Below are 26,944 nucleotides of genomic sequence, written 5' to 3'. Positions count from 1 at the left end.
ATGACTTATACAACAAATAATAAAATATTTTAATTAAATGTTCTCATGGGGCTGGCGCTGTGGCACACTAGGTTAATTCTCTGCCTGTGGCACCAGCATCCCAAATGGGTGCCGGTTCTAGTCCCGGTTGCTCCTCTTCCAGTCCCGTGCTCAGCTGTGGCCTGGGATAGCGGTGGAGGGTGGCCCAAGTGCTTGGGCCCCTGCACCCACATGGGAGACCAGGGAGAAACTCCTGGCTCCTGGCTTCAGATTGGTGCAGCTCCAGCCATTGTGGCCATTTGAAGAGTGAACTAATGGAAGGAAGACCTTTCTCTCTATCTCTCTCTCCCTCACTGTCTGTAACTCTACCTGTCAAATAAATAAATAAAAAATCTAAAAATAAATAAATAAATATTCTCTTACGTGAATGAGCTCTAATATTGCTTCAGACTTTAAGAGGTACTGAGGCAACATAGGAAGTAATTTTGAAAATTCAATCTGAATTTTTATTGGTTCTAAACTTTTGATTTTTCCCATACCTGTGGAAAAAGATCATGGAATTTTCAGAGTTTTCAAGGAGGTCCATTATATCTATATTTTTATGGAATTAGGGAATTAAATAAAATCCATGGAACAATCCATTGGGGCATGGAGAACACACAGTGTCTCAATCTCTGAGGAATCTGAGATTCTTAAGAAAATTTTAATTTAATCTTCATTTTAGTTCAGAGAGCTGATTACTTCTAAGGAGGTTCATAGTGGTAGTATGACATAAATAGAAAAGAATGATCTCCACAGGAATGGTAAAGAGTAACTGCATGTGTTTCAACAAAAGGGACTATTTAAATTTGATTGTAGATAACCACATCTGAGACATATTTCATACTGCAAGGATTTTTTTGATACATCAAGGTGAGGTTCCAAGTAAAGAGAATGCCTCTGGAATCTTCCAATACAATATAATTTCTCCATTAATTACTAATTTGGTTGCTCCTTGTTGACTTAAATAAAACATTTTAAATGGTTTAACAAGAAATTTCATGGCCAGTATTGTAGCAAAGCAAATTAAGCCACCACCTGCAACCTCAGCATCCCATATGAGTTCCACTTCTGAACCAGCTCCCTGCTAATGGGCCTGAGCAAAGAGCAGATGGTCAGAGTGCTTGGGCACCTGGAACCCATGTGGGAGACCAAGTAGGAGTTCCAGGCGCCTGACTTCAGCATGGCCCAGCACTAGCAACTGCGGCCTTTTAGGAAGGTGAAGGTGCAGGCTCCAAAATTTATCAGGACCAAATCCACAGGCAACAAAGCATTCTCAACACAGAACAATCAGAAAGTTATTTATAATTTCTGTTTCCATTTATTTAATAAATATAAATTTCCAAAGTACAGCTTTTGGATTACAGTGGCTTCCCCCCCCCCCATAACTTCCCTCTCATCTCCCACTCCCTCTCCCAACACATTCACATCAAGATACATTTTCAATTATCCTTATATACAGAAGATTATTTTACTATATACTAAGTAAAGATTTCAACAGTTTGCACCCACACAGAAACACAAAGTGTAAAGTACTATTTGAGTACTAGTTATAGCATTAATTCACATTGTACAACACATTAAGGACAGAGATCCTACATGGAGAGAAAGTGCACAGTGACTCCTGTTGTTGACTTAACAAATTGACACTCTTGTATATGGCATCAGTAATCACCCTAGGCTCTTGTCATGAGTTGCCAAGGCTATGGAAGCTTCTTGAGTTTGCCAACTCCGATCTTTAGACAAGGTCATGGTCAAAGTGGAAATTCTCTCCTCCCTTCAGAGGAAGGTACCTCCTTCTTTGATGGCCCATTCTTTCCACTGGGATCTCACTCACAGAGATCTTTCATTTAGGTTTTTTATTTATTTATTTATTTATTTTGCCAGAGTGTCTTGGCTTTCCATGCCTACAATACTCTCATGGGCTCTTCAGCCAGATCCGAATGCCTTAAGGGCTGATTCTGAGGCCAGAGTGCTATTTAGGACATCTGCCATTCTATGAGTCTGCTGTGTATCCTGCTTCCCATGTTGGATCATTGTCTCCTTTTCAATTTTATCAGTTAGTATTAGCAGACTCTAGTCTTGTTTATGTGATCCCTTTGACTCTTAATTCTATCATTATGATCAATTGTGAACTAAAACTGATCACTATGACCAGTGAGATGGCATTGTTACATGCCACCTTGATGGGATTGAATTGGTATCTCCTAGCACATTTCTAACTCTACCGTTTGGGACAAGTCAGATCGAGCATGTCCCAAATTGTACATCTCCCCCCGCTCTTATTCCCACTCTTACATTTAACAGGGATCACTTTTCAGTTAAATTTAAACACCTAAGAATAATTGTGTGTTAATTAAAGAGTTCAACCAATAGTATTAAGTAGAACAAAAAAAATACTAAAAGGTATAAAGTATTAAGTTGTTCCTCAACAGTCAGGACAAGGGCTGATCAAGTCACTGTTTCTCATAGTGTCCATTTCACTTCAACAGGTTTCCTTTTCGGTGCTCGGTTAGTTGTCACCGGTCAGGGAGAACATTTAATATTTGTCCCTTTGGGACTGGCTTATTTCACTCAGCATGATGTTTTCCAGATTCCTCCCTTTTGTTGCAGATGACCAGATTTCATTGTTTTTTACTGCTGTATAGTATCCCATAATTTCTTTATCCAGCCTGCTGTTGATGGGCATTTAGGTTGATTTATTTATCTGAGAGGTAGAATTACAGTCAGTGAGAAGGAGAGACAGAGAGAAAGGTCTTCCATCCACTGGTTCACTCCACAAATGGCCACAATGGCTGGAGCTGGGCAGATACGAAGCCAGGAGCCAGGAGCTTCTTCTGGGTCTCCCACACAGGTGCAGGGGCCATACACTTGGACCATCTTCTACTGATTCCCAGGCCATAGCAGAGAGCTGGATAGGAAGAGAAGCAGCTGGGACTAGAACTGGCATCCATATGGGATGCTGGCACTGCAGGTGAAGGATTAACCTACTGTGCCATAGTGCTGGTCCTTAGATACTTTATACTAGGTGAAATCCATCCTGACATTTAGTTTCCCTGTAACTCCCAGTAATCTTTGGGGAATGAAGCAAGAGAAACATGGATCTCCAATACTTTAGTAGAAAAGGATGACTTCCCAAACCTTGGACCAATATATACAAGCAAACAGAATAACATTTTTTGTGCGTCATCAATGGGAAGTTTAAATGCAAAGACAGGAGATCATGGGTCTAGAAAGACACATTCAAAAACATAGCAAATAATAAAAAGCAATGAAGGCAATGGACTCTGTACAAAGGTTTCAGAGCTCTATAGAGCAAAACTGTACAAATGGGACTATATCAAACTCAGCAGCTTCTGCACAGCAAAGGAAATATCAATAGAGCGAAGAGACATCGAACAGAATGGGAATAAATATTTACAAGCTACATATCTGACTAAGGATTAATATCCAAAATATATCAACAACTTAAAAAACTCAAAAACAAAAACTACAATCCCTATTAAGAAATGGGCAAAGGATCTCAATAGACAGTTCTCAAAAGAAAAAATACAGATTGGAAACAAATATATGAAAAAAAGTTCAACATCACTAGCCACTGCATTGCAAATCAAAACCACAGTGAGGTATCACAACACCCCTATCAGAATGGCTAAAATCCAAAACACAGAGAGTTACAAATGCTGATAAGGATGTGTAAAAAGGGCAGTACATACACATTGTTGGTGGGAATGTAAATTAGGTTAGCTAATGTGGAAAACAGTATGGAGACCCTGGCAGCTCTGCCAAAAGTTGGATCACTGGAAATGGACCTGCCCTGGAGTCGAAGGATGCCCAGGTCAGAGCCACAGATCTTATTGGCTCTAAGCTGAAAAGCCCTTCACTCAGCCCAACTTCCAAAGTGACCACTGCAGCTGAGGGGATGGTCAAGTAGGGTCAGCAACATTGCAGGCAGAACTGTAAATTTCTTGTTAGAGATGCCACCTGCCTTTACCTGGCCAGCTCTCCTCCCAGGCCAGCCAAGTAATGAAAGTCAACAGAGTGCCTTCCCCTAGGAGGTTCACACCTCCCTTAGGATATACCCCATGTGAAGAGATAGATAGGTCTGGGCCTCTGAATTTACAAGGCCTAAAGCCCACCAGATTATTATCAAGCCCCTTCTGTCAGGTTCTATTTGCCTCTCAATCAGAAAAATTACTTGTAGCTTAGACAGCACCTTTCTTAGCTCCTCTAATAATGACTCTGTCCTTTGTTCTAGGCCCTGTCTAGTCCACTTGGGCCTCATTCCTTTGTAATCATAACCTCTACTCTACCACCAATGGCTCTACTCCCAACCTGTGTGTACTGATGGTCCTCTTCCCCACTTAATGCTGTATAATTGTTCAAACCTGGTAAATGCCACTCTTAGGATCATTGGTTACTATCCTCACTCTGTCTTTTATGACCTTGTCTAAATATGATCAGAGTCGGCAAACTTGGAAGGCTTCCATAGCCTTGGCAACTCATGACGACAGCCTAGGATGGTTACTGGCGCCATAAACTAGAGTGTCAATTTGTTGGGTCAACAACAAGAGCCACTGTGCACTTGCTCCTCATGTGGGATCTCTGTCCTTAATGTGCTGTACATTGTGATTTAATGCTATAACTAGTACTCAAACAGTATGTTTCACTTTGTGTTTCTATGTGGGTGCAAACTGTTGAAATCTTTATACTAAATTGATCTTCTGTATATAAAGAGAATTGAAAATGAATCTTGATGCAAATGGAAGGGGAGAGGGAGCGGGAGAGGGGAGGGTTGCGGGTGGGAGGGAAGTTGTGGGAGGGGGAAGCCATTGTAATCCATAAGGTGTACACTGGAAATTTATATTCATTAAATAAAAGTTAAAAAAAAAAGCTAGAAATAGACTTGCCATATAATCCCACAGTTCCAATACTAGGTGTATATCCAAAGGACATGAAAACATTGTACCAAAGATATGCCTGCATCACCATGTTTATAGCAGTGTTGTTCACAATAGCTAAAATTGGGAAACAACCAGTGTTCATCATTAGAAGACTGGATTAAAAGTATGTGATATATATACACAATGTAATATTATTTAGCTATAAAAAAGAATGAAACTCTACAATTTGCAGCAAATCGGATGCAACTGGATGGCATGATGTTGAGTGAAATAAGCTAGACATAAAAAGACAAATACCCCATGTTCTCCCTTATATGTGAGACCTAAAATTAAAAGTAAAAGAATTGTAAAAAAGGTAAAAAATAAAATAAAAGAAATGTCTGTGTATTAGCAATGAGATGGTTTCTGAAGTTAATAATAAGAATTTGACAGTACTTGTGTTGCAGATTGAAAACTAGTCATTTCCAAATATATTTTGGGATTCAGTGGATGACTGCCGTTGATTCATTACAACTGGGTGACATATCCTAGCATTGATGATACACATGTGGAAGAAGCAATTAGTTACTCAGATGTCAAGATCCCAACCTGAATCAAGTTTTATAAGGATTGAAAGACTTCTGCATGTGAGTTGATCAATAATCTGTTTATTTGAACCTTGAATTGAAGCTGCTTCTTATCAGCCTAGCCCTCATTTAGAGTAGATGAGACTTGGGGACTGATGGAATTTTTTTAATTAATAATGCCCCATTACTCCTCATATAAAAACTGGAAAGTTATTTTGTGAAGCAGTTATCTAATTTTTTATCATCAAACGTTTATAAGTTTCCCCTGAGTATTTCAAATCTCAGATGATTGCCATTCTCAAGACACCTTATTAAGTGTTCTAGGTTTTGTGTGAGTGTGTGTGTGTGTGTGTGTGATAAAAATAAACATGATCACTCTCAAGGCTGAAATAACAGCTTGGACACAAGAAATACCTTAGTCACAATACTCAGCTTTATCTAGAAAGCTTTATTTGTAAACCTATAAGTCCTAAATAGGTTTACATTGAATGGACAACTCCCTTTGCACAAACTTCTCTGCATATAAAGAACTATCTATGGACCATTCTCTTCTCACCGACTTTTCCACATTGGATATTGAGCCAAGGCTACTTCTTCAGACAGGAGCTAACTGCTCCGAAGGCTTTTTCTAATATTCTCTAATGCTTAAGAATTCAGTTTTATAGTATGCCAAGTAGTAAACAGAAGATTTTGTTTATCATATATTTGTTCCCAATTTACATTGACTTCCCTTATTGATATACTTCAAGAACTAATTTGTACACTACATACTGTGTCAACAACTAAACAGGCAACTGTAAAAACTGATATTGTTTGTTTTATAAAGCACAGTAATGTGATGCTTAAAGATAGAGACACATTCTAAGAGAATGTATCATTAACCAAATTCATAGTTGTGTAAACATCATGCACTGTACTTAAACAAACTACAAAAAAAATTAAAGACTTTGCAATAAATTTAAACAAGTCAATCAAAGATCTGTACAAAGAAAGTTACAACACAAAAAGAAAAAAATAGAAGACAAAAAATGGAAAACTATTCCATTATGGTGGACTGGAAGAATTATCTGTACCCCTTGTTTACTGCAGTTCAATTCACAATAATTAAGATATGGAATCAACCTGGATGTCCATCGACCAAGCACTGGGTAAAGAAATTACAGTGTATATACACTACAGAGTAATACTCAATGATTAAAAAAAAAAATCCTCTCTTTTGCAACAAAATGGATGCAACTGGAATCCATTTCACTTAGTGAAATAAGCCAGCCCCAAAAAGACAGATACCATATGTTTTCCTGCTCTATGGTAACTAATAGATTACTTAAAATGTAATCTTTTGGAGTGAAATTAACATTTTGAGATTTGATGATTGTTATTAGCCCTTGTCTCTACTGTTGTGGAACAATGTTTTTTTTTTTTTTCTTCATACTATTTGTTTAAATCTTTACTTAGTATAAGGTTAATCTTAGGAGCATAAAACAAACTGAAAATAGATCTTAGCAATAGTTAGAAGTGGGAATTGGAGAGGGAAGATGAAGTAGGATGGGAGCATGACAGGAGGGAGGGTAGACTAGGAAGTATCATTATGTTCCTTAATCTGTATATATGAAATACATGAAATTTATATAACAAATAAATTTTGTAAAAAAATTTTAAGAAGCTATAATATTCAAAACATCAAGACACTAGCATAATAATCGCATAAAAGTAGAGAAGAGTATACATGCAATAAAATAGAGTGCTCAACAAATAAGATTCAAATATACACAAGAATGTAGCATAAACAAAAACAGTATTTCATTTTTTAAAGATTTATTTATTATTTGAAAGGCAGAATTACAGAGAGAAAGGGAGGAGGAGAGAAAGTGAGAGAAAAGAGAGAGAGAGAGAGATCATCCATCTGCTGGTTCACTCCCAAAATGGGCACAACAGCCCAGGCTGGGCTAGGCCAAGGCCAGGAGACTGGAGCTTCTTCCAGGTCTCCCACATAGGTGCAGCATGCCCCAGGACTTGGGACACCTTCCACTGCTTTCCCAGGAGCATTAGCAAGGAGCCGAATCAGAAGTGGAACAGCCAGGTCTCGAACCAGCACCAATATGGCATGCTGACGTCACAGGTGGCAGATTTACCCACTATGCCTCAATGCCAGTCCACAAACATACTATTTCAATCCATTGATTTACTGGACTATTCTGTCATCTTTTGCTAATTGTGTGAAAGTCTGTAATGTTAGGCAGCTACTTACATCTGTAGATATTTCTTAAGTAATTTAGGAGACAATAATGTGACGAGATTTGGTAGATCATTACTCAAAAGAAGACAGCCAGTATAAGAACATATTGACTGTACTTGTATAATTTTAATGTAAACAAAAAGAGTATCTAAAAAAGTCAAGGTATATATAAATAATTTAGGAGCTTTTTATTTACCTTATATATGAAGGATATAGGTTTAGATCTAAAATGTAAAAGTAATTGTTAAAAATACATCCTATGATTTGATTGTAGTTTTTAGCCCTTGTTTATACACTTGTGGAAATGTAATCCTTCTAGGTTTTTACTTGTAAATATTATAGTTAGTGGTGCATTAAGCCAAATTATAGAGTGGATTGAAGTTATGTTTTCTGCAAAAATTAAAAAAAAGAAAGGAAGGGAGGGGATTGAGTGTGGGAGGAGGGGAAGTATGGTTATCCACATCAATAGCCACATATTCCATGTAGTTGTTATATTACATTCTAGCAAATGTAGCACAACTGCCAATAGATACCTAGATTTTACAAAGTGTGTAATTGTCTACCCTTATCAGTAATGACCTATAAGGGTTGTTGTGGAGAACAGCATGAATAGAATTGTTAGGAAACTGAAGGGTTTCTTTAAGTGTTTGAACTGTATAAGGGAGCCTTGGTAAATCAGTGAGAGGATTCCATACAAGAGTATTCAAGAACAAATACTTGTTGTTCTTCTTCACAGCAATGCTAAAGAATGTAGAATACAAGCTCAGAACTGTAATCCATTTGGATTCAATTGATACATTCATTAAAAGGGTGTTTGAGTTAAGCACTACTGGAATAAAAATTGTATTTATGACTAAAATCTTATACAAATATCTGCAATCATCTTAAGAGGTAAGATAAGAGTATTGAAGGATTGGTCCAAGGAATACTAAATAACAGGGTATAACATAAGAAATAAATATCTGGGTTCAGTGAGAAATAAATAAGAGCAGATTAAAAATTTTTGAAAATTCAAGTGATTAAGACACACAGTGTAAGTAATTTCCTCAATGATACCACAAGGGCAACACATGGCAAGAGTGAGAGACCAAACTTCAAGTCCACCTCTGTCTAATATCCAGAGCAGTACAGGGAAGACCAGTGTTTCCTTGCTACACTCTTAAACAAGGTTCACTTCCCTTACTCTTCAGAAAAACTGTCTACATCTCTCTCCAACTCTAGATTTGAGCCTGGCAGGCAAACATAGAACAGTCATCTGTCTGCTTCCCTTTTTTGTCTATCTCCTTATCCTTTTCCCCCCCTCAATACTTGGATGAGAAAAAACAAATTTATTTTTACTTTTTTATTTAATATCCTCCTTGTACCACAAAGAAGCAATTTCTCAGCCTAATAGGCATAGTCTATTTACAGGATAGAGAAGTGTGTGATAATAAGCCTACCAAGCTTAGTTTCTTAATTCATTAAGGAATAGGTAAAGAGATTTAATAAATAATCTCAGCCGGCGCCGTGGCTCAACAGGCTAATCCTCTGCCTAGTGGCGCCAGCACACCAGGTTCTAGTCCCAGTCAGGGCACCGGATTCTGTCCCGTTGCCCCTCTTCCAGTCCAGCTATCTGCTGTGGCCAGGGAGTGCAGTGGAGGATGGCCCAAGTGCTTGGGCCCTGCACCCCATGGGAGACCAGAAGCACCTGGCTCCTGCCTTCGGATCAGCGCGGTGAGCTGGCCACAGCGGCCATTGGAGGGTGAACCAATGGCAAAAAGGAAAACCCTTCTCTCTGTCTCTCTCTCTCACTGTCCACTCTGCCTGTCAAAAAAAATAAAATAAAATAAAAAATAAAAATAATCTCTAAAGAAAAAAATCCTGTGCTTAAAAGCAGAAAGTAATTACCATTGTCCTCTTGAGTTGTTCGTATAACAAATGCAAACACACCCCCAGAGGCATACAAAAGTTACGCTCGCTAAAGAGTCAGCTCTATAGTAAGACAGACAACTGAGAAAAAGTTAATTAATAATTTCCATCGTTTTAACCTCATTACACTGGTTCTTTGGTCAATTTGAGTCCTCTGAAATTATTTTTCTATTTTTTTTGAAAGGGGGGCAGGAAGAACTGAGTTCCAATAGTAATGTTTCTGAATCTAATTGTGTCTACTTTACAGACTGAAGTAAAACAGATATAGGACAGAAGCCTTTCCTCCTGTTAGGAATGGGCCTCCATCCACGGTACAGTTCACAGCTCACAGCTCTCCCAGAGACCACAGCTACCTGTCCTTCCTTGTTTAAGTATAACCAAGAGCGGGTCTTAATAGAGTATGAGTAGTGGTCTTTCTAAAGCTGTCAGCTAGTGTAAGCTCTCAGTCCAATCCCATTTGTTCTCTTTTGTCTCTTTCTCCTCAAGTCTATTCCCATTCTTAAGTTGCAGCCCTATCTCTCCCTAACTCTCTGGCCTGAGTGAAAACAGGCTCTGGATGGGCTGATTCTTGCAAGATTTGTGTGTCTACACTCTCTCATCTTCCAAGATCTCTCACATTGACCTTGGTTCGCTTCCATGTGATAAGCTTCAGCTTCTCTCTCAGACTTGAGAAGAGGCTCTGAATATTTTCTCCCACATCTCATCTCTATTATCTACCCCAGGCCATCTTGTATGAACTGGGTTATCATTCTGACTTGAGCTACTATCACTGAAAAGGGACTTTCAAAAATTCAGAGCCCAAGAAAATGAGTTAATCAGTTGTCTCTCATTTTACTGATTTTTCTAGCCTTTCTCCTATGGGATTAAAATCTAGCTTGGAGTGGTCCTGAAAGTAATTCTACTCAATGATTTTTGATAAGGAGTCCAAGAAACAGGAATAGCAAGATCCAACACACTTCAACTAGCAGTAAAGAATTTTATTTTAAACTTTGTCTATATTTCTGAGAAGGCCAATGAGAACTTAGGAGGTGAATGTGGACATACTCTGCTGGGACCAGAATGAAGATCCCTGATCTGACACTATCCTACTAACAGCTCTTGAATTTTCTGGATTAGGCATGCTGCTAACGTCTACAATGAAGTCTGTGCCTGTTGGATCTTGTGATCTGATCTCTTGAGTAGGATAAGGCCTGGCTGCCCTCCAAAGTTGCTTTGCCTCTCTTCATTCTGTTTGGTGTGGTCACCCCTCAAGGTCTCTATCACATATTCCACCTTCGTGTCTCAGCCCATCCCCTCCAGGAGTGGGTCTCCTGGCTGCTGTCAGACATAAAACAATTTCAAGTTGCTGCCCATACACTGTGGTAATGAGAGCCCTCAAGGCTAAATTTTAAGGGTCTCCTACCTACATATTCTACAGGACCAAGCTTACATTGATGAACCCAGTAAGGAAGAAGGAGAGCCAGAAGTTATTCCTTCCAAATGCAATACATTGGAATCTAGATAAAAATCTCTATTTTCTAAGGCTACCTATGATGAAATAATGCTGCCCCATCCACACACACCCAGATGCCCATGACCTAATCTCCAGAACCTAAGAATATGTTAGGTTGCCTGGAAAGGGGGAATTAATGTTTCAGATATGATTAAAGTTGCAAATAAACTGATTTTGAATAGAAAGATCACCCTGGATTATGTTACCACAAGGGGCCATAGCGTAGAAAGAGGTAGAGGGGGCAGAATCAAAGGAAGTTGTGACAAAGACAGTTGTGACAGAGCAATGCAACAGAGCTGGCTTTGAAGCAGAAGGAGCTCATGAGCCCAGAAATTCAGGCAGCCTCTGGAAGCTGGAAAAGGAGAGGAAACAGATGCTCTCCTACAGCCTCCAGAAAGGGATGCAGGCCACATCCACCTTGGTTCCAATTCCACTAAGATCCATATCAGACTCTGCCCTCCAGAACTGTTAGAGAATAAATTTTGTTGTTGAAGCCACTATGTGTATGGTGGTTTGTATCAAAAGCAATGAAAAACACTCTGTTATTCACTTAATTTGCCTCCCACATCTCAATTCCTATCTTCTTAGGGGGAGGAATTAAAACTCACAAATCTAATGGTTCCAGACCCCAGCCATATTCCATCTTTCCCATACAATCTGCCCAGACTAGAAGAGATCACTTTTCCTATTTTACTACATCACCAAATACTGCATCTAACAGATCAGCAAGTTTAAGACCTCCAATTGCAGGTGGAAAGACAGGAAAATCAGTTCCCCAAGTCTAGTGTGTGTTTGTGTGTGTGTGTTCTTAAGGTTATATATAATTTGCTGATAAGTCAATTAGCAGATTTGCTCACCTCAGGGAACAGAAAAAGAAAAATTTTCATTGTCTGTTATTTGCAAAAAAAAAAAAAAATGCTGTCCCGTGGACTATGGAACCACCAGTGATTACATTTCTCTGGGAAGATTGTGAAGGTGAAAATCCTGTGATGGTGAGTCTGGCAGAAAGAAGATACAGAATGTACTTCTCCACTGTCTGGGTCACACTGCAAATCAGTGGGGATTTTTCTTTAAATAAAGATGATATAGAAGTATGGAAAGTCTAGATACTAATTACTGACCTTTAGCAATCACATGGCTAAGGCAAATCAGTCTTTACAGCACATTAAAAATAATGAGAAGGCTGTGCTACTGGACATGCTGGGAAAAGATGTAGTCAGGAGTTTTCATAAAGATTCTGCCATCACACTGAAGAATTTGCTTAAAATGGAGCCCACCAAGCAGGACTCAAGTACCAAAAAACTATGCTATGAGCCAGTTTATCCCATCTTGAGCTGTAGATTTTACATCTCAATATTAAAAAGAGAGAGAGAGAGGTAGGCAGGAGATGGGAGAAATGCAGCATGTATTGGAGGAAAAATGATTTCCCTTATTTACATAGTAACAAGGCAATGTGGAATCAGGAAGCCAAAGTATATAAACTCCCAAACTGGTGAGACAGAAAAAAATACAAAGTTTGAATAAGGAAAAAAATCAACATAAATTATTTACTAAGCATTGATCAAACATGTCTGCTACTTTACATAGTTGTCAATTCTGGAGAAAAATATAGTCAGTTTATATTTGTGTGTCAGGAACAAGGTACTCAGCAATGTTATTGAATAAATTCAAGGGTACAATTTTGAAATATCTCAGAACTTTTCCAATAATATTGCAGAAAAATATTTTATTATCTTTCAAGAATTCAAGCCGGCGCCGTGGCTCAACAGGCTAATCCTCCACCTTGCAGCGCCGGCACACCGAGTTCTAGTCCTGGTAGGGGCGCCAGATTCTGTCCCAGTTGCCCCTCTTCCAGTCCAGCTATCTGCTGTGGCCAGGGAGTGCAGTGGAGGATGGCCCAAGTGCTTGGGCCCTGAACCCCATGGGAGACCAGGAGAAGCACCTGGCTCCTGCCATCGGATCAGCACAGTGCGCTGGCCGCAGCGCGCCGGCCGCGGTGGCCATTGGAGGGTGAACCAACGGCTAAGGAAGACCTTTCTCTCTGTCTCTCTCTCTCTCTCACTGTCCACTCTGCCTGTCAAAAAAAAAAAATTCAATAAAATTTACTTTCAAAATTACTTTTGAAATTTACAGGATACTTACTTTAAACATTTTAAAAGACAGGCATTATCATATTGGATCTAATAATATTATCTTACTTGATGTATTGTTAGAATAATTATCCAGATATACCAGAAGGTGTGAAAAACACCATGCTCAGGAAATATTTAGGAGGCCATGAATATATTTTAAATATAGTGTTCACACACGGAGTCTCCTTTCAAAAGAATACAAATTCAACAGGATTTTAAAATAAGTATATCTGACTGTTACTGGGAATGTAAATTAGTGCAGCCACTGTAGAAAACAGCGTGGAAATTTTTTAAAAAACTAGAAATAAACTTGCCATATGATCCAGCAATACCACTACTGGGTATTTACCCAAAAGACATAAGCACATTGTATCAAAGAGATACCTGCACCACCATGTTTATAGCAGCACTGTTCACAATAATCAAAATTTGGAATCAACCATGGTGTACATCATCAGATGAATGGATAAAGAAAATATGGTAAATATGCACAATGCAATGTTATTCAGCTGTAAAAAAAAAAAAGAATGAAATTCTACTATTTTCAGCAAAATGAATGCAACTGGAAGACATCATGTTGAGTGAAATAAGCCAGACACAGAAAGACAAATACTGCTTGCTCTCCTTTATATGTGGGCGATAGAAAGAAAGCGCGCGCGAGAGAGAGAGAGAGAGAGAAAGGAAAGAAGGAAAGAAGGAAAGAAGGGAGGAAGGGAGGAAGGGAGGAAGGAAGGAAGGAAGGAAGGAAGGTGTATCAGTATTGCAGCAAGTATAGTCAAATAGAGTTTTGTGAAACTTTGTTTTATACCATTGCCAAACCAATGGTTAAGAAAGCTGTACTACCATAGTTTCAATGATCCATGATTACTTTAAAATGTACTATATATGGACAAAATTGTCATTTTTCCTTTCAATTATTATTTATGGCCATTGTCTATATTCTCACTAAACTAGGTCTTTTTGCTTTATACTTGTTAAACTTCTTATTCAGTGAGGTATTAAGCCTTTTTGCTGTAATGTAAATTTAAAATATTTTATTTCAAAAACAAAAAAAAGTCAGAAAAGGAGGGGGATGGGAGAGAGAAAGGGGGATAGAGACAGAGAGGAAGAGAATATCATGATATTCTTAGAAACTGTATCTACAAACTATATTGAGTCTGTTAAAAATAATTAAAATTTCAAAATAAATAATAAAAATAAGGAAAAATAAAATAGTGGATCTGTAAATGCTAGAGTTCGTTTGTGTTAACAAAGACTCAGCAGTTTTGTTATTTCACCTGCAGTTTATCCTTGAGTGTAGATTGAAAACAACAGGTAATTGGAGCCTGTCCTTACAGTGCTCATTGATTATTTTGATGATCATAACTTATAACCTAAACAACCATATCCATACTAAGTGTTTTTTATTCATTCATTTTAGAACATCTGTAGGGCCTTACCATGTGCAAAACAAAGGACATGGTTATTTGAACAAGGGGTGAAATGGAAAAATAATAAAAGTTTCCAAGAACGTATTTATTTATTTATCACTTTTTTCAGCGCACCCAAAACTTCTTTGTTTCTTAGGCTGTAAATAAAAGGGTTTAGCAGGGGAATTATAATTGTGTAGAACAGTGAATACATTTTATCCTGATGTTTCTCTGGGCCAGATCCAGGACGGACGTACATGATGAAGAGAGTGCCATAGAACAAAGAGACAGAGAGCAGGTGGGCACTGCACGTGGAGAAGGCTTTGCTTCTGCCCGTCCCAGACTTCTTCTTCAGGATGGCAAAGAGGACACAGACATAAGAGACCACGATGGTCGAAAAAGTGATAGCTTGTATGAAAGCAGCAAAGATGAAAACTACTAATGCATTGATAGATGGATCAGTGCAAGAAAGTGTATACAGTGGCAAGATTTCACAGTAAAAATGATCTATTACATTGAACCGACAGAAAGTTAATCTAAACAATAATCCTACATGAATTATAGGATGCAGAAAACCAATTGCATATGACATACTTATCAATGAAGCACAGAGTCTGTTGGACATCACCACTAGATAAAGCAAAGGATTACATATAGCAACATAGCGGTCATAGGCCATCACCACCAGAAGAAAACATTCTGTGGTTGCACTGGAACCAAAAAAATAATATTGAGCCATGCATTCAAAGAGTGATATCATTTGGCCATTGTCTAAGATATCGACAAGCAGCCTCGGGGTCACAGAGGATGAGGTACAAGCATCTGCAAAGGCTAAGCTGCCGAGGAAGAAGTACATGGGAGTGTGAAGATGAGGGTCCTTCCAGATGAGAAAGACCAGTCCGAGGTTGCCCACCATGGTGGTGACATAAATCAACAAGAATACCAGGAACAGGGGGACTTGCAGCTCTGTGCTGTCTGTTAGTCCTTTGAGAATAAACTCAGTCACCAACGTCTGATTAATCTCCATCGCATCCACTCAGATTGATCACTGCAATGAGAGAGTAAGTAAAGAAAAACAAAACTATCAATATTCATATAAAATACAATGTCGCAATCCCGTGTTTCAGAAGCTCCTTGATCGTCTAGTAGTCTTTTTTTTTCAAGAAAACATCTGAATATATGAAGCATTTTATAAATAATTTTGACATATGAAATTTTTTTAAATATGTAATTCTCTGAAAGGAAGTAGGGAGGCTATAGTAATCAATCTACTGGGCCCAATAACTTATCAGCCAGAAACAGTATAAATTAAATATATGACTGATTATTTTATACATAGGTCACAATGAAAAATACAAAATATATTTTACAACAAAATCTACTAAAGCAACTCTGATTCAAGCTCAAAAGAGTCTTCTTAGTTTTTCTGCAACTCGTTCATATCTCTTATCTGAACAGAAAATGGACTCTGTGATATTAGTGATATATATTATTCTTTCTTCCAAAGACATTAATGGGACAAGCAATAACACAATAAGCCAAAATTCTATTTCTTCTGTTTTCTATCTAGAGAAACCATTGTATTACTTCATTATACCATCATCAAGCACACCAAATTTGTAATAGACTTTTAGATATATTCCTCAATAAAGTCATATATAAACAAAATCATTAGTTGACTTAGTTAACAAATATTTATTTAGCACCTCCCAAGTTAGAATGTCATCATTCTTACCTCAGTCATACATAGAACTTACAACTTGGGTGATACTGCCATGATGCTAAAATAACCTCCATTTAATAGAGGGAAACTCACATATACACATACGTTAGTAGCTTGTTTCATATATGAGATAGATCCAAGAATTATCACTCATCATGCCAATGTAGAATATTATCCAGTTAACTATCTTTTAATATTTCTAAGGTACAGAATTCTAAGAGATTGCTGTGATTTTTCTATCCCCACTCCATTTGAGTGAGATTATGAAGGTCAAAGTGGGAAGCCTCACTTCAAAAGATGTCACAATGAAAAAACGTGCAGCATTTTTGAAAATCTGGTTTAAGTTTAAATGGTAAAAATTAAAAATTTTGTTTGAATAGCAAATCAAAGAGGAGAAAAGTTGAACCACACACACTAATAAGCAATGACTTACATAGAGATAGGCAAAGCATAAAACAAAACAAAATAAAAATATGTTTTGAGTATTAAAAGCCTAGGAAGTAAGTGAAAAGGTTAGCCCTCTGGAAACCATGGGAAAAAGGAGAGAGAATTTAAGTCAACATGAACACAATACCTTCCTTTAATGATAAATCATACATAATTCTAGGTACAAAATATATTTTGTGAATTTAAATTCCTCCCTTGGAGATCTAAAACAGGAGCTACTCACTTAGAAATAGCTGATATAAGTATTTAACCATTCAAGAATATATTTACAAATCCTGGATTCACAACTCCTTGGTTTTAATGATAAGTTCAGCCAAAGGTTGTCATGCTAACCCTTATTTTTACTTCTATAATCAAATCACCACTTCTGTATAGATGTATCTAGATTATTCACTCCTCAAGACTGTGCCGGACCATAACTAAATTTCTTAAAGTATCTGCTAAGCCCCCCAAAAAAGAGAATATGAAAAACTGAAGAAGATTGGGCTAAAAAAATGCACCTCTGAAAAGAATAATCTTGGACCAGTAATATCATATTAAAGAACTAGATACTTTAGAAACAAAATTATCTAGGGTTCTTCCCCTTAGATAAAGAGGCTATTCTGTGGAAGACAGTTATTCTCAGAAACAGTTGTTAAACAGAAAAAGAGTAAGTTAATTGAGGTTTTTATCAGACATGCAAATGAACTACCACAGAAGTAATGTTTTCAGTAATCATGAAGCTCACTATTGTCCAATCACCTGAAGCACAGAATATCCTTATTTATCATACCAAGAACAACATGATGATGAAACATGGCTTAATCAACACCTTCTCTGTGCCTTTCTAAGAAGTACTATCTAAAACAAAAAACAAATGAGGAAGAAAGTATAGACTCTCCTAAAAACTCTGTATCTCTACTTCTTTACTGGAAAAATCATCCTAATTCTGGGAGGTTTCCCGACTTCAGGTCAAAATAAATTTTACTGTTTAAAGACTACAAAAGGCACTAACAAAATACAAATAGAGTTCGTAATTCATTACCCTGCCAAAGAAAATGTTAACCAAAAATGTAGCATTTCAGGAGCTTTAAATCTCATATATATATCTCAAAATTAAGTGATTATTTCTAAGCCATGACACCAACCATATTTAAAGTTCTCATTTTTAAAGCTTTAGATTTTCCAAGATGCACCTCTAAACAAAGTGAGAATGTGAATTCTCTCTGCACTTGCTAGGCAACATAGTATAGTGGTTAAGCCTATAAACTATAATTGATCTCTTTAGTCCAAATCTTCCTTCTACAAATATATAGTGTTGCATCCATAAAGGCTCAGAGGGATTGGACAAAATTTTTTAATCCATCTTTCCAATTCAAAATTGCTTTCTATTCTGTTTGGTAGATAAATCACCGGAAAAAAAAATCACATATTTTGAGAGTTCATGAGAACCATGATACTGAAATAACTTTTTATTTTAAAAAAGATAACAATTGGGTTTATACTCTCACCTAGTTCCTATAAGATGCACTGATGCCATAAGCTAAAACAACTCCTAAGGTATAAGAATTATATGTCAAAATCATGTTCTGCCCATGTTAACTTTTTTTAAGAAACACAGTTCAAAGGAAATAATATTTATTTCTTCCCATCTTCATCGTGCTTGGGAAGTTAAAATTCCCTCAATACCACCAAAATATTCCCTACAGGATAAAGTCATCTACTGGGCATTGTAGACTAATCAACAAATCACTTTTAACAAACCTATAGTAATTATTCTTTTCATAGCTTTTTTTCTTTCTTCTGAAAACAAAGGTATTATAAACATATTATTTTTTAAAGGAAAGCATGTATTGCATTGAGATTTCTGCTGCTAGTACCAACCATGTAAATCTGACTCTGAGTAATTGGAAGCATAACTTACTCCATAGGGAAAATATTTTTAATGACTCTATAAACTGTGTGTGAATATGTTTAGTCTTTTGGACAATTATTCAATATTCCAATAATATCTTGTTTCTGTAAACCTACATCATGAGAATTTCACTTCTACCATTGATGTAATAGTTTCTATAGATCAATTCTCTCACTGAGAAAAATTCTGATTGAACCATGATATTGCCATTATGCAACTAGTTTGACATAGAAAACAGCAAATTTTACGTAGTTCACTCTAACCAAATATTTAGAAAAAAATTTAGGAAAACAAAAATAGAGAAAAGTACAAAGAAAATAAATTGTTATAACCTCCTTCATCGTTGATGACTATGTTAACATTTGGTACATGTTTCTTCCACCCTTTGACCATGTATGAATTTATATTCATGTACATTTGTATATACAAGTACTTTTAAAAACAATATTATGTACCTGCTACCCATAATTTTTCATAAACTGACTTTAACAATATAACTTACATTTGTGGTATTTTTCTTACTACAGAATATTCCATAAATGTCTATAATAGTAAGTTCCTGGAACTGAAGATAATATTTCCAAATGTGTTTACATTGTTAAAGATCTTTTTACAAATCTGTAATCTACAAGGGAATTGCTCCATTTTATACCACAAAATTTGAAACACTTTATTTCCTAAAGTTTATATTATCAGAAATTGCATCATTTATTTTATGCTACAAAATGTTAACTCTCTCACTTCCTAAAGTTTACATTAGCAAAATACACACACATGAACATGTGTATAATTTTATGTTTCATTAAAATTTCTGACATATATATGGGGAAAATGTAAAACTTTACAAAGAAGTATATTTTATAGAATTTCTTATTATAATTTGACAAATCATAATTATACACATTAGGCAATAAAAAGTGATGTTATGTGTGTACAATACACTATTGCCAACTTAGTCACCACGCAATGTAAGAGATCTCACAAAATTTATTCCTCCTATCTGAATCTTTGCACACTTTGATCAACATCTTTCCATTCCCCCTAATACCAAGACTCTGCTAACTTTTTTTTTTTTTTTTTTTGCTCTCTGCTCCTACAAATTCAATTTTTCCAGTTCCACAGTATTTATCATTCTGTGCCTGGGTTATTGCAGTTAGTATAATGTCTTCAGGTCCATCCATGCTGTAGCAAATGACAGAATTCTCTTCCTTTTCCTAGTATTTTTTCATGAATATATGACATATTTTTATCTATTCACGAGCTCTTAGGTTGCTTCCATAACTTGACTGTTGTGAGTAGTGCTGCAACAGGAGTGCAGATATGTCTTTATGGCATTAATTTCAAATCCTTTGGATATATAGAGAGAATTTGGGTAACTAGATCATATGGTAATTCTCTTTTAAGTTTTTTGAGGAACCCCAAACTATTTTTCATAATGAAGGTACTAATTTAGATGTCTACTAACAGTACCAGGACTCCCATTCTCCACATCCTCATCAACACTTGTTACCCTTGTCTTTTGTGTGTAATAACTATTCTAACATATGTGAGATATCTCGTCATGCTTTCAATTTGTATTCCCATAATAATTGCTAATATTGAGCATTTTTTCATATATGTATTAGCCACTAGTATGTCTTCCTCTGAGTAATTTCTACTTAGGTCCTTTACTCATTTTGTAATGAGTTTATTTGTTATCTTGATATTAACTTGAGTTCCTGTACATATTTGGACACTAAAACCTTATCAGATGCACAGCTTGCAAATACTTTCTTCCAATCTATAGGTTATTTCTTCACTCAGTTGTTTCCTTTACTGTTCAGAAGGTTTTTCATTTGTCTAATTTTTGTTTTGTTTGTGCTTTAGGAATCTCATCTGAAAAATCATGGTCCAGACCAATGTCATAAATTTTCTTATGTTTCCTTCTAGAAGTCCCACAGGATTTAGTCTTAGATTTCAGTCATTAATTATTTTAGTGCATTTTTGTATATGGTGAGATACAATGAAATTTTATCCTTCTGTATATGGATTAAAATTTTTCCTAATACCTTTTATTGAAGAGACTTTCCTTTTACCACTACATATTCTTGGAAACTTTTCAAAAAGTATTGACCATAAATGTGAAAAATCATTTATCAACTGCCTACCACTTTCTATATTATTATTTCTATATTATTATTTCTATATTGTATTATGCTTCATGAAAAGCCATAATTACCTAAAAAAATAAAATCTCTCTCTACTAAGGGTATTAATTTCCCAAATTAAAATATAAATTATACTTAAAACAAAATCATAGGAAGATATTTAGACTATAAAATTTTATTTAAAAATCAGTGTAGACTAATGGAACAGAATAGAAGCAGTAGAAATCAATCCACACATTTAGAACCAACTATTCTTAAACACAGAAGCTAAAATCAATCCCTGGAGTAAGTTCAGCCTCTTCAACAAATGGTGCTAGAAGAATTGGATCTCCAAGTGCAAAAGTATGAAAGATACCTACCTTACACCTTATACAAAAAATCAACTCAAAATGGATCAAGGATCTAAATCTATGACCTGTTACCACCAAATTGCTAGAGGAGGACATTGGGGAAACTCTGCAAGGTATAGGCAAAGATTTCTTGGAAAAGACTCTAGAAGCACAGGCAATCAAAGCCAAAATTGACAAGTGGGATTACATCAAATTGAGAAGATTCTGTACTGCAAAGGAAATACTCGGCAAAGTGAAGAGGCAACCAACAGAATGGGAGAAAATATTCACAATATTCTCATATGCCCATTTCCAACTATTATTTTTACAACTTTTTATTTTCTTCTGAAAACAAAGGCACTAAATGTTAATTATAGGATGAATTGATAGTACACAAAAATACAAAAAAAATAAATTGTGATGATCTCTCCAACCACTGGTAAAAATAGTTCACTTTGGGGCATATATTTCTCCCACATTTTACCCATATGGAATCTGTATTTTATATATTTTATATACTTTTTAAAACAAAATTATGGTAGTTCTAGATACAGTTTTTCATAAACTATTTATAAGTTAATAATATTTTTGTTAGTTTTAAAAAGTGTATGTATAAAGAAGAGAAAGAGAGCTGATATTCCTCTCTCTATATATATATATATATACACATATATATTTATATATGTTTATGTGAATCAATGTTTTAAGAAATATATCCAATATATCTTTTGCCAAAATTAAAAAAATTACTGAGAGTTAAAAAAAAGTAGTGTAATGTATGAAAATTCATAATTTTAGCTAAGTAGAAAGTTTGACCTAGTAGTATGAATTTTCACAAATTAATTTATAAAATTGATGCAACTTCAAACAAACTCATTGGAGTATACTTGCCTTAAAAATTCGAATTTATCTGGAAGATTAAATTGGTAAAACAATAAAAATAATTCTAAAAACAATAATGGAAGATATTCCAAGCTAGAATATATCATGAAGTTAGCAGTATCAATAAAACTATGTTTCATGTCATGATGAAGATGTGAAATTATAAAACCCATTAGAAATAAAATAAATTATATTCATGATAAACAGAAAAATTATTAAATTATAGGACTTATAAATGGAGCTTTGAATTTAAACAGACTGCTGGAGAATCTTCAAGATGGCAGAATAGGGAAAAGACATATGGCTTTAGGCTGGGGTGAAATGTAGAAAAAAATTGGAGGAAATATATTCTCAGGGGAGAGTTGGAGGGAAATCTGCATGGAAATTCTACTGAAGGAAGAGGGATACCGTGGATCAGCATGGAAGGTGCTGATGCACAGAAACACATGGACCCCAGAGCTGAGAGCCTGAAGAAGTGCCAGCCTTGCAGAGCAAGGTTAGAGCCGACTGCAGCAGCTGGTGCCACTGGTGATACAGCCAGAAGAAGAACCTGGAATTAGTTCAGCCTGGAGCCCTAAGGGGGACAGCAAATCTGCCTAACCCAGTGAAAAAAAGCACACATTTCTCTCTCCCCACCCCCCAACAATGGTACCCAGCAACCAGCTAGGAGTGGGCACCATCTTGACACAAGTAGCAACAGTGGCAGCTCAGCTGTGTGCACCCAGCAGCAGTAGGGAGAAGGCACCATTTTGAAACAAGCAACAGCTGTGGCAGCTCTTGAGCACAGGTGCAATCTAAGGATTTCACCCAAGGGAAAAATGCACATCCCCACCGACTTTGAGTCTGGATGGGAGGATTGACAGGGGGATGGACATCCACATAGGACTGTGAGGAGCCCATAGCCTCTCAACTTATCACAGGCTCCAGGGATCAAAACGTCAAGATAGAACACACACAGGTTCTGGGAATATCTCTATCTCTCCATAGGCCAGATAGGCTAGCTGGGCAGAGTGGAGTCTCTGCATCCTGTGGCTACCGAGCCTTGTGTGCTGAGACTGCAACTCTATGACTGCATGATAGAGTACAGGGTATAGCTGGGTATCTGGGTAATCACTGTAATGGTGTCAAAGGCTCAGAGCTCCCTGCTTGCCTAGGATGGGTCATTGTAGCAGGATCTATAGTCACATAAGGATTGCACAGATACTTTGTGTAGTTCGTGTGGCAGCACAGGTGAGTATTGCAACCACTGTCGGCTAACCCCAGACATTCTTCACATTGGAAGAGAGGAGATGAGGGTATAATTATGCCAACATAGGTGATCACACCCTCCTTCCTGCTGAAAAGAGGAGATCTACAAGGCCCAACTTTGGTGTCACCCTAAATACTCAGCCCACCCTGAAGCACTGACTAGAACTCTCTGGCCACACCCAGCTTGCACCTCTAAGTATTCTCTGAAATGTCAGACATTCCACTAAGCCACGGAAGCATAATTCAAAGACAAAATCCATTGGAGGAGAAAACCAACAACTAATTACACAAAGGCCTAAAAATATACACAGAAACTCAAGAAAAAAAAAAAATAAGGAAGAAGGCCGGCACCACGGCTCACTAGGCTAATCCTCCGCATTGCGGCGCCAGCACACCAGGTTCTAGTCCCGGTCGGGGCACCGATCCTGTCCCAGTTGCCCCTCTTCCAGGCCAGCTCTCTGCTGTGGCCAGGGAGTGCAGTGGAGGATGGCCCAAGTCCTTGGGCCCTGCACCCCATGGGAGACCAGGAGAAGCACCTGGCTCCTGCCATCGGATCTGCGCGGTGCGCCGGCCACAGCGCGCCTACCACGGCGGCCATTGGAGGGTGAACCAACGGCAAAAGGAAGACCTTTCTCTCTGTCTCTCTCTCACTGTCCACTCTGCCTGTCATAAATAAATAAATAAATAAATAAGGAAGAAAACATGACTCATCCAAACAAAAGAACACAGCAACACTGCAATAATATAATGTGAAATAGAGAGATTGATGAAATGCCTGAATACAAATTCCAAAGATTAATCACGGAATCCCTGAGAAGCAATGAGAAGCAAATTCACATGTTAAAGAAATCTATACCTGACATGGATGAAAAATACTCCTATGAGATTAAAATTTTGAAGATAAATCAAAATAAAATATTAGAAATGAAGATAGGCTGGCGCCACAGCTCAATAGGCTAATCCTCTGCCTGCGGTGCCAGCACACCGGGTTCTGGTCCCGGTCGCGGCGCCGGATTCTGTCCCGGTTGCCCCTCTTCCAGGCCAGCTCTCTGCTGCGGCCCGGGAGTGCAGTGAAAAATGGCCCAAGTGCTTGGGCCCTGCACCCGCATGGGAGACCAGGAGAAGCACCTGGCTCCTGCCTTTGGATCAGCACGATGTGCCGGCCGCAGCACGCCGGCCACACTGGCCATTGGAGGGTGAACCAACGGCAAAGGAAGACCTTTCTCTCTGTCTCTCTCTCTCTCTCTCTCTCACACTGTCTACTCTGCCTGTCAAAGAAAAGAAAAAAGAAAAAAAAAGAAATGAAGATAAAAAAAGTCAATCTGCCCAATAAAAAATACTGTGGAAAGCCTTAAAAACAGACCTGGGGAGGCAGAAGAAAGAATGTTCAAACTAGAAGATAAATCTTTAGAAATTTCTCAGACCAAAAAATAAAGAAGAAATTAGAAAAATTATAAATAGTGTTGGAGATTTATGGGATACTCTCAAAGAACTCAACATATGGGTCTTGGTGGGAAGAGAGAAATGGATTAGAAGACCTATTGAGTGAAATAATTATAGAAAATATCCTTAATTTGAAGAAAGAAAGAGACATTCAGTTGCATGTGGCACATAGAGCTCCTATCTCTGTCTCTATCTGTACCTCTACTTCTATCTCTATCATCAATCATCTCCCTCTCAAAGAAAAAAAAATTAAGAATTCTCAAATGGATTTTTAAAATAGCCAAATGGATAAGCTGCCTACAGTAAATTCACATCACTTGTGAAGATACTAACAGACTAAAAATGAAAGCATGGGAAAATATATTAAATGCTCCATGCAAAATGTAAACTAAAAGGTAGCAGAAATAATTGTAATTATATCAGTCAAAACAGACTTTAAGACAAAAAAAAGACAAAGATGATCACTGTATAACAATCAAGAAATAAATTCAACAAGAAGATTTAAATATGGTATATGTATATGCATCCAATGCCAGAGCACCAATTTTATAAAGCAACCATTAATAGATCTAAGGGGATATGTAAGCACCAACATAACAATAGTAGGGGGAAATGCCTGTGCATCAGTTTTGCTGCAAATGCAGTGCTTTGTCAAACTTTGTTTTAAATATTTGTCAAGCAAATTAATAGAAATTGCACACTACTATAGTTTTAATAATCTTGTGACTATTTTAATTTTACTTTCTATGGGTAAAGCTGAACTCTTTCCCTCTGATTATTGTGTAGTTCTTGTCAACTTTCCTGCTAGACTAGAGTCTTTTTACTTTTTATTTGTTTTACTCTTAAGTGAAGAAAATACAATGTAAATTTAAAATATGCTATCTCAAGAAAATAATAAGTAAAATATTTTTTAAATGATAGCAGTCTTTGACATCTCACTTTCTTCAATGAATAGATCATCCAGACAACAAAATCAACAAATAAACATCAGAGTTAAACACTAAATGGATCAAACAGACATTTACAGAACATTCTACCCAAAATAAGCAGAATACACATTCCTTTCATCAACACAGGAATTTTCTCTAGGATAGACCATATATCAGACCACAAAACAAGTTCGAACAAATTTTACAAAGTAAAAATTATAGCATGTATCTTTTCAAACAACAATGGAATAAAACTATAAATCAACAAGAGAGGAATGTCTAGAAATTATACAAATAGAGAGAGCCTGAATTACGTGCTTCTGAATGAACAATAGGTCATTGAAGAGTTTGAAGGAATATTTAAAAATTTCTTGAAACTTATCAAAGCAGAAACAAAATTTACCAGAACTTATGGAATACAGCAAAAATAGTACTATGAAGGAAGTTTATAGCAATAAGCACCTACATCAAAAATATAAAAAATATCCAATAAATAATGAAAAAGTACATCACTACAATGAAACAAAAGCATAGTTAGTAGAAGAAAATAAATGAAGATCATCACAGATATAAATGAAATAGAAACTGAACAAATACAAAAGAAAAATGAGGTTTGTTTTTGAAAAGACTTGAAAAACCAACAAGCTTGCATCAAGACTAACCAGGAAAAAAGGAAAGAATACTCAAAGTCAGAAATGAAAAATGAATATTACCATTGATACTACAGAAATGCAAAGGATCATTGGAGACTATTATGAAAAGCCATGTACCAACAAGTTGGAATATCTACAGACTGAAAGTAAAAGGATGAAAAAACGTATTTCTTGCAAAGTGAAAATCAAAAGAGGAAAGAAAAAAAAAAGAAGGAGTAGCTATACTTATATTGAACAAAATAGACTTTTAAAACAAACTATAAAAAGAGACAAAATGAAATGAATAAAAAACATTTTTTCAGAGTATATTATGTAAAATTTTTAAGTAGTCCAGTACTGACAGGTAGTCAAAGCCCCTCAGAAAATTGTATTGGTAGATAATAATGTCCCCTGCTCCTCAAAGAACGTAAACTCTGATGGCCTCATTTATAATAGCCTTATTCAGAACAACCAACTGTGTGCAATAATCCTAGGTGCTTCCCTGTAAGAACTGTTGGGATCTGCCACCTGCAGGCACTTGAAAGGCTTACCTGTCATAGAAACATATCGACATTTTTCACTACAATATCAGAGAGTAGTGCTAT

General features: G+C 36.7%; 1 protein-coding gene across 1 annotated transcript; it reads right to left on the bottom strand.

The window, feature by feature from the left end:
* Window positions 1-14,771: 14,771 nt before the first annotated feature.
* Window positions 14,772-15,695, bottom strand: LOC133747800 (olfactory receptor 5AC2-like). Its single transcript, XM_062176141.1, has one exon. It carries the CDS (start codon window positions 15,690-15,692, stop codon window positions 14,772-14,774), a length of 921 nt encoding a protein of 306 aa, XP_062032125.1. The 5' UTR covers window positions 15,693-15,695.
* Between the last annotated feature and the right edge of the window lie 11,249 nt (window positions 15,696-26,944).

This window comes from Lepus europaeus, chromosome 2, assembly GCF_033115175.1.
Source record: "Lepus europaeus isolate LE1 chromosome 2, mLepTim1.pri, whole genome shotgun sequence".
NCBI classification, from domain to species: Eukaryota; Metazoa; Chordata; class Mammalia; order Lagomorpha; family Leporidae; genus Lepus; species Lepus europaeus.
The sequence above is the reverse complement of the archived record's forward strand: the minus strand, read 5'-3'. Positions and strand labels throughout refer to the sequence as shown.

Bases quoted from the DNA above. Each gene is read 5' to 3' on its own strand.
- LOC133747800 (XM_062176141.1), bottom strand. From the start codon at position 15,692: ATGGAGATTAATCAGACGTTGGTGACTGAGTTTATTCTCAAAGGACTA.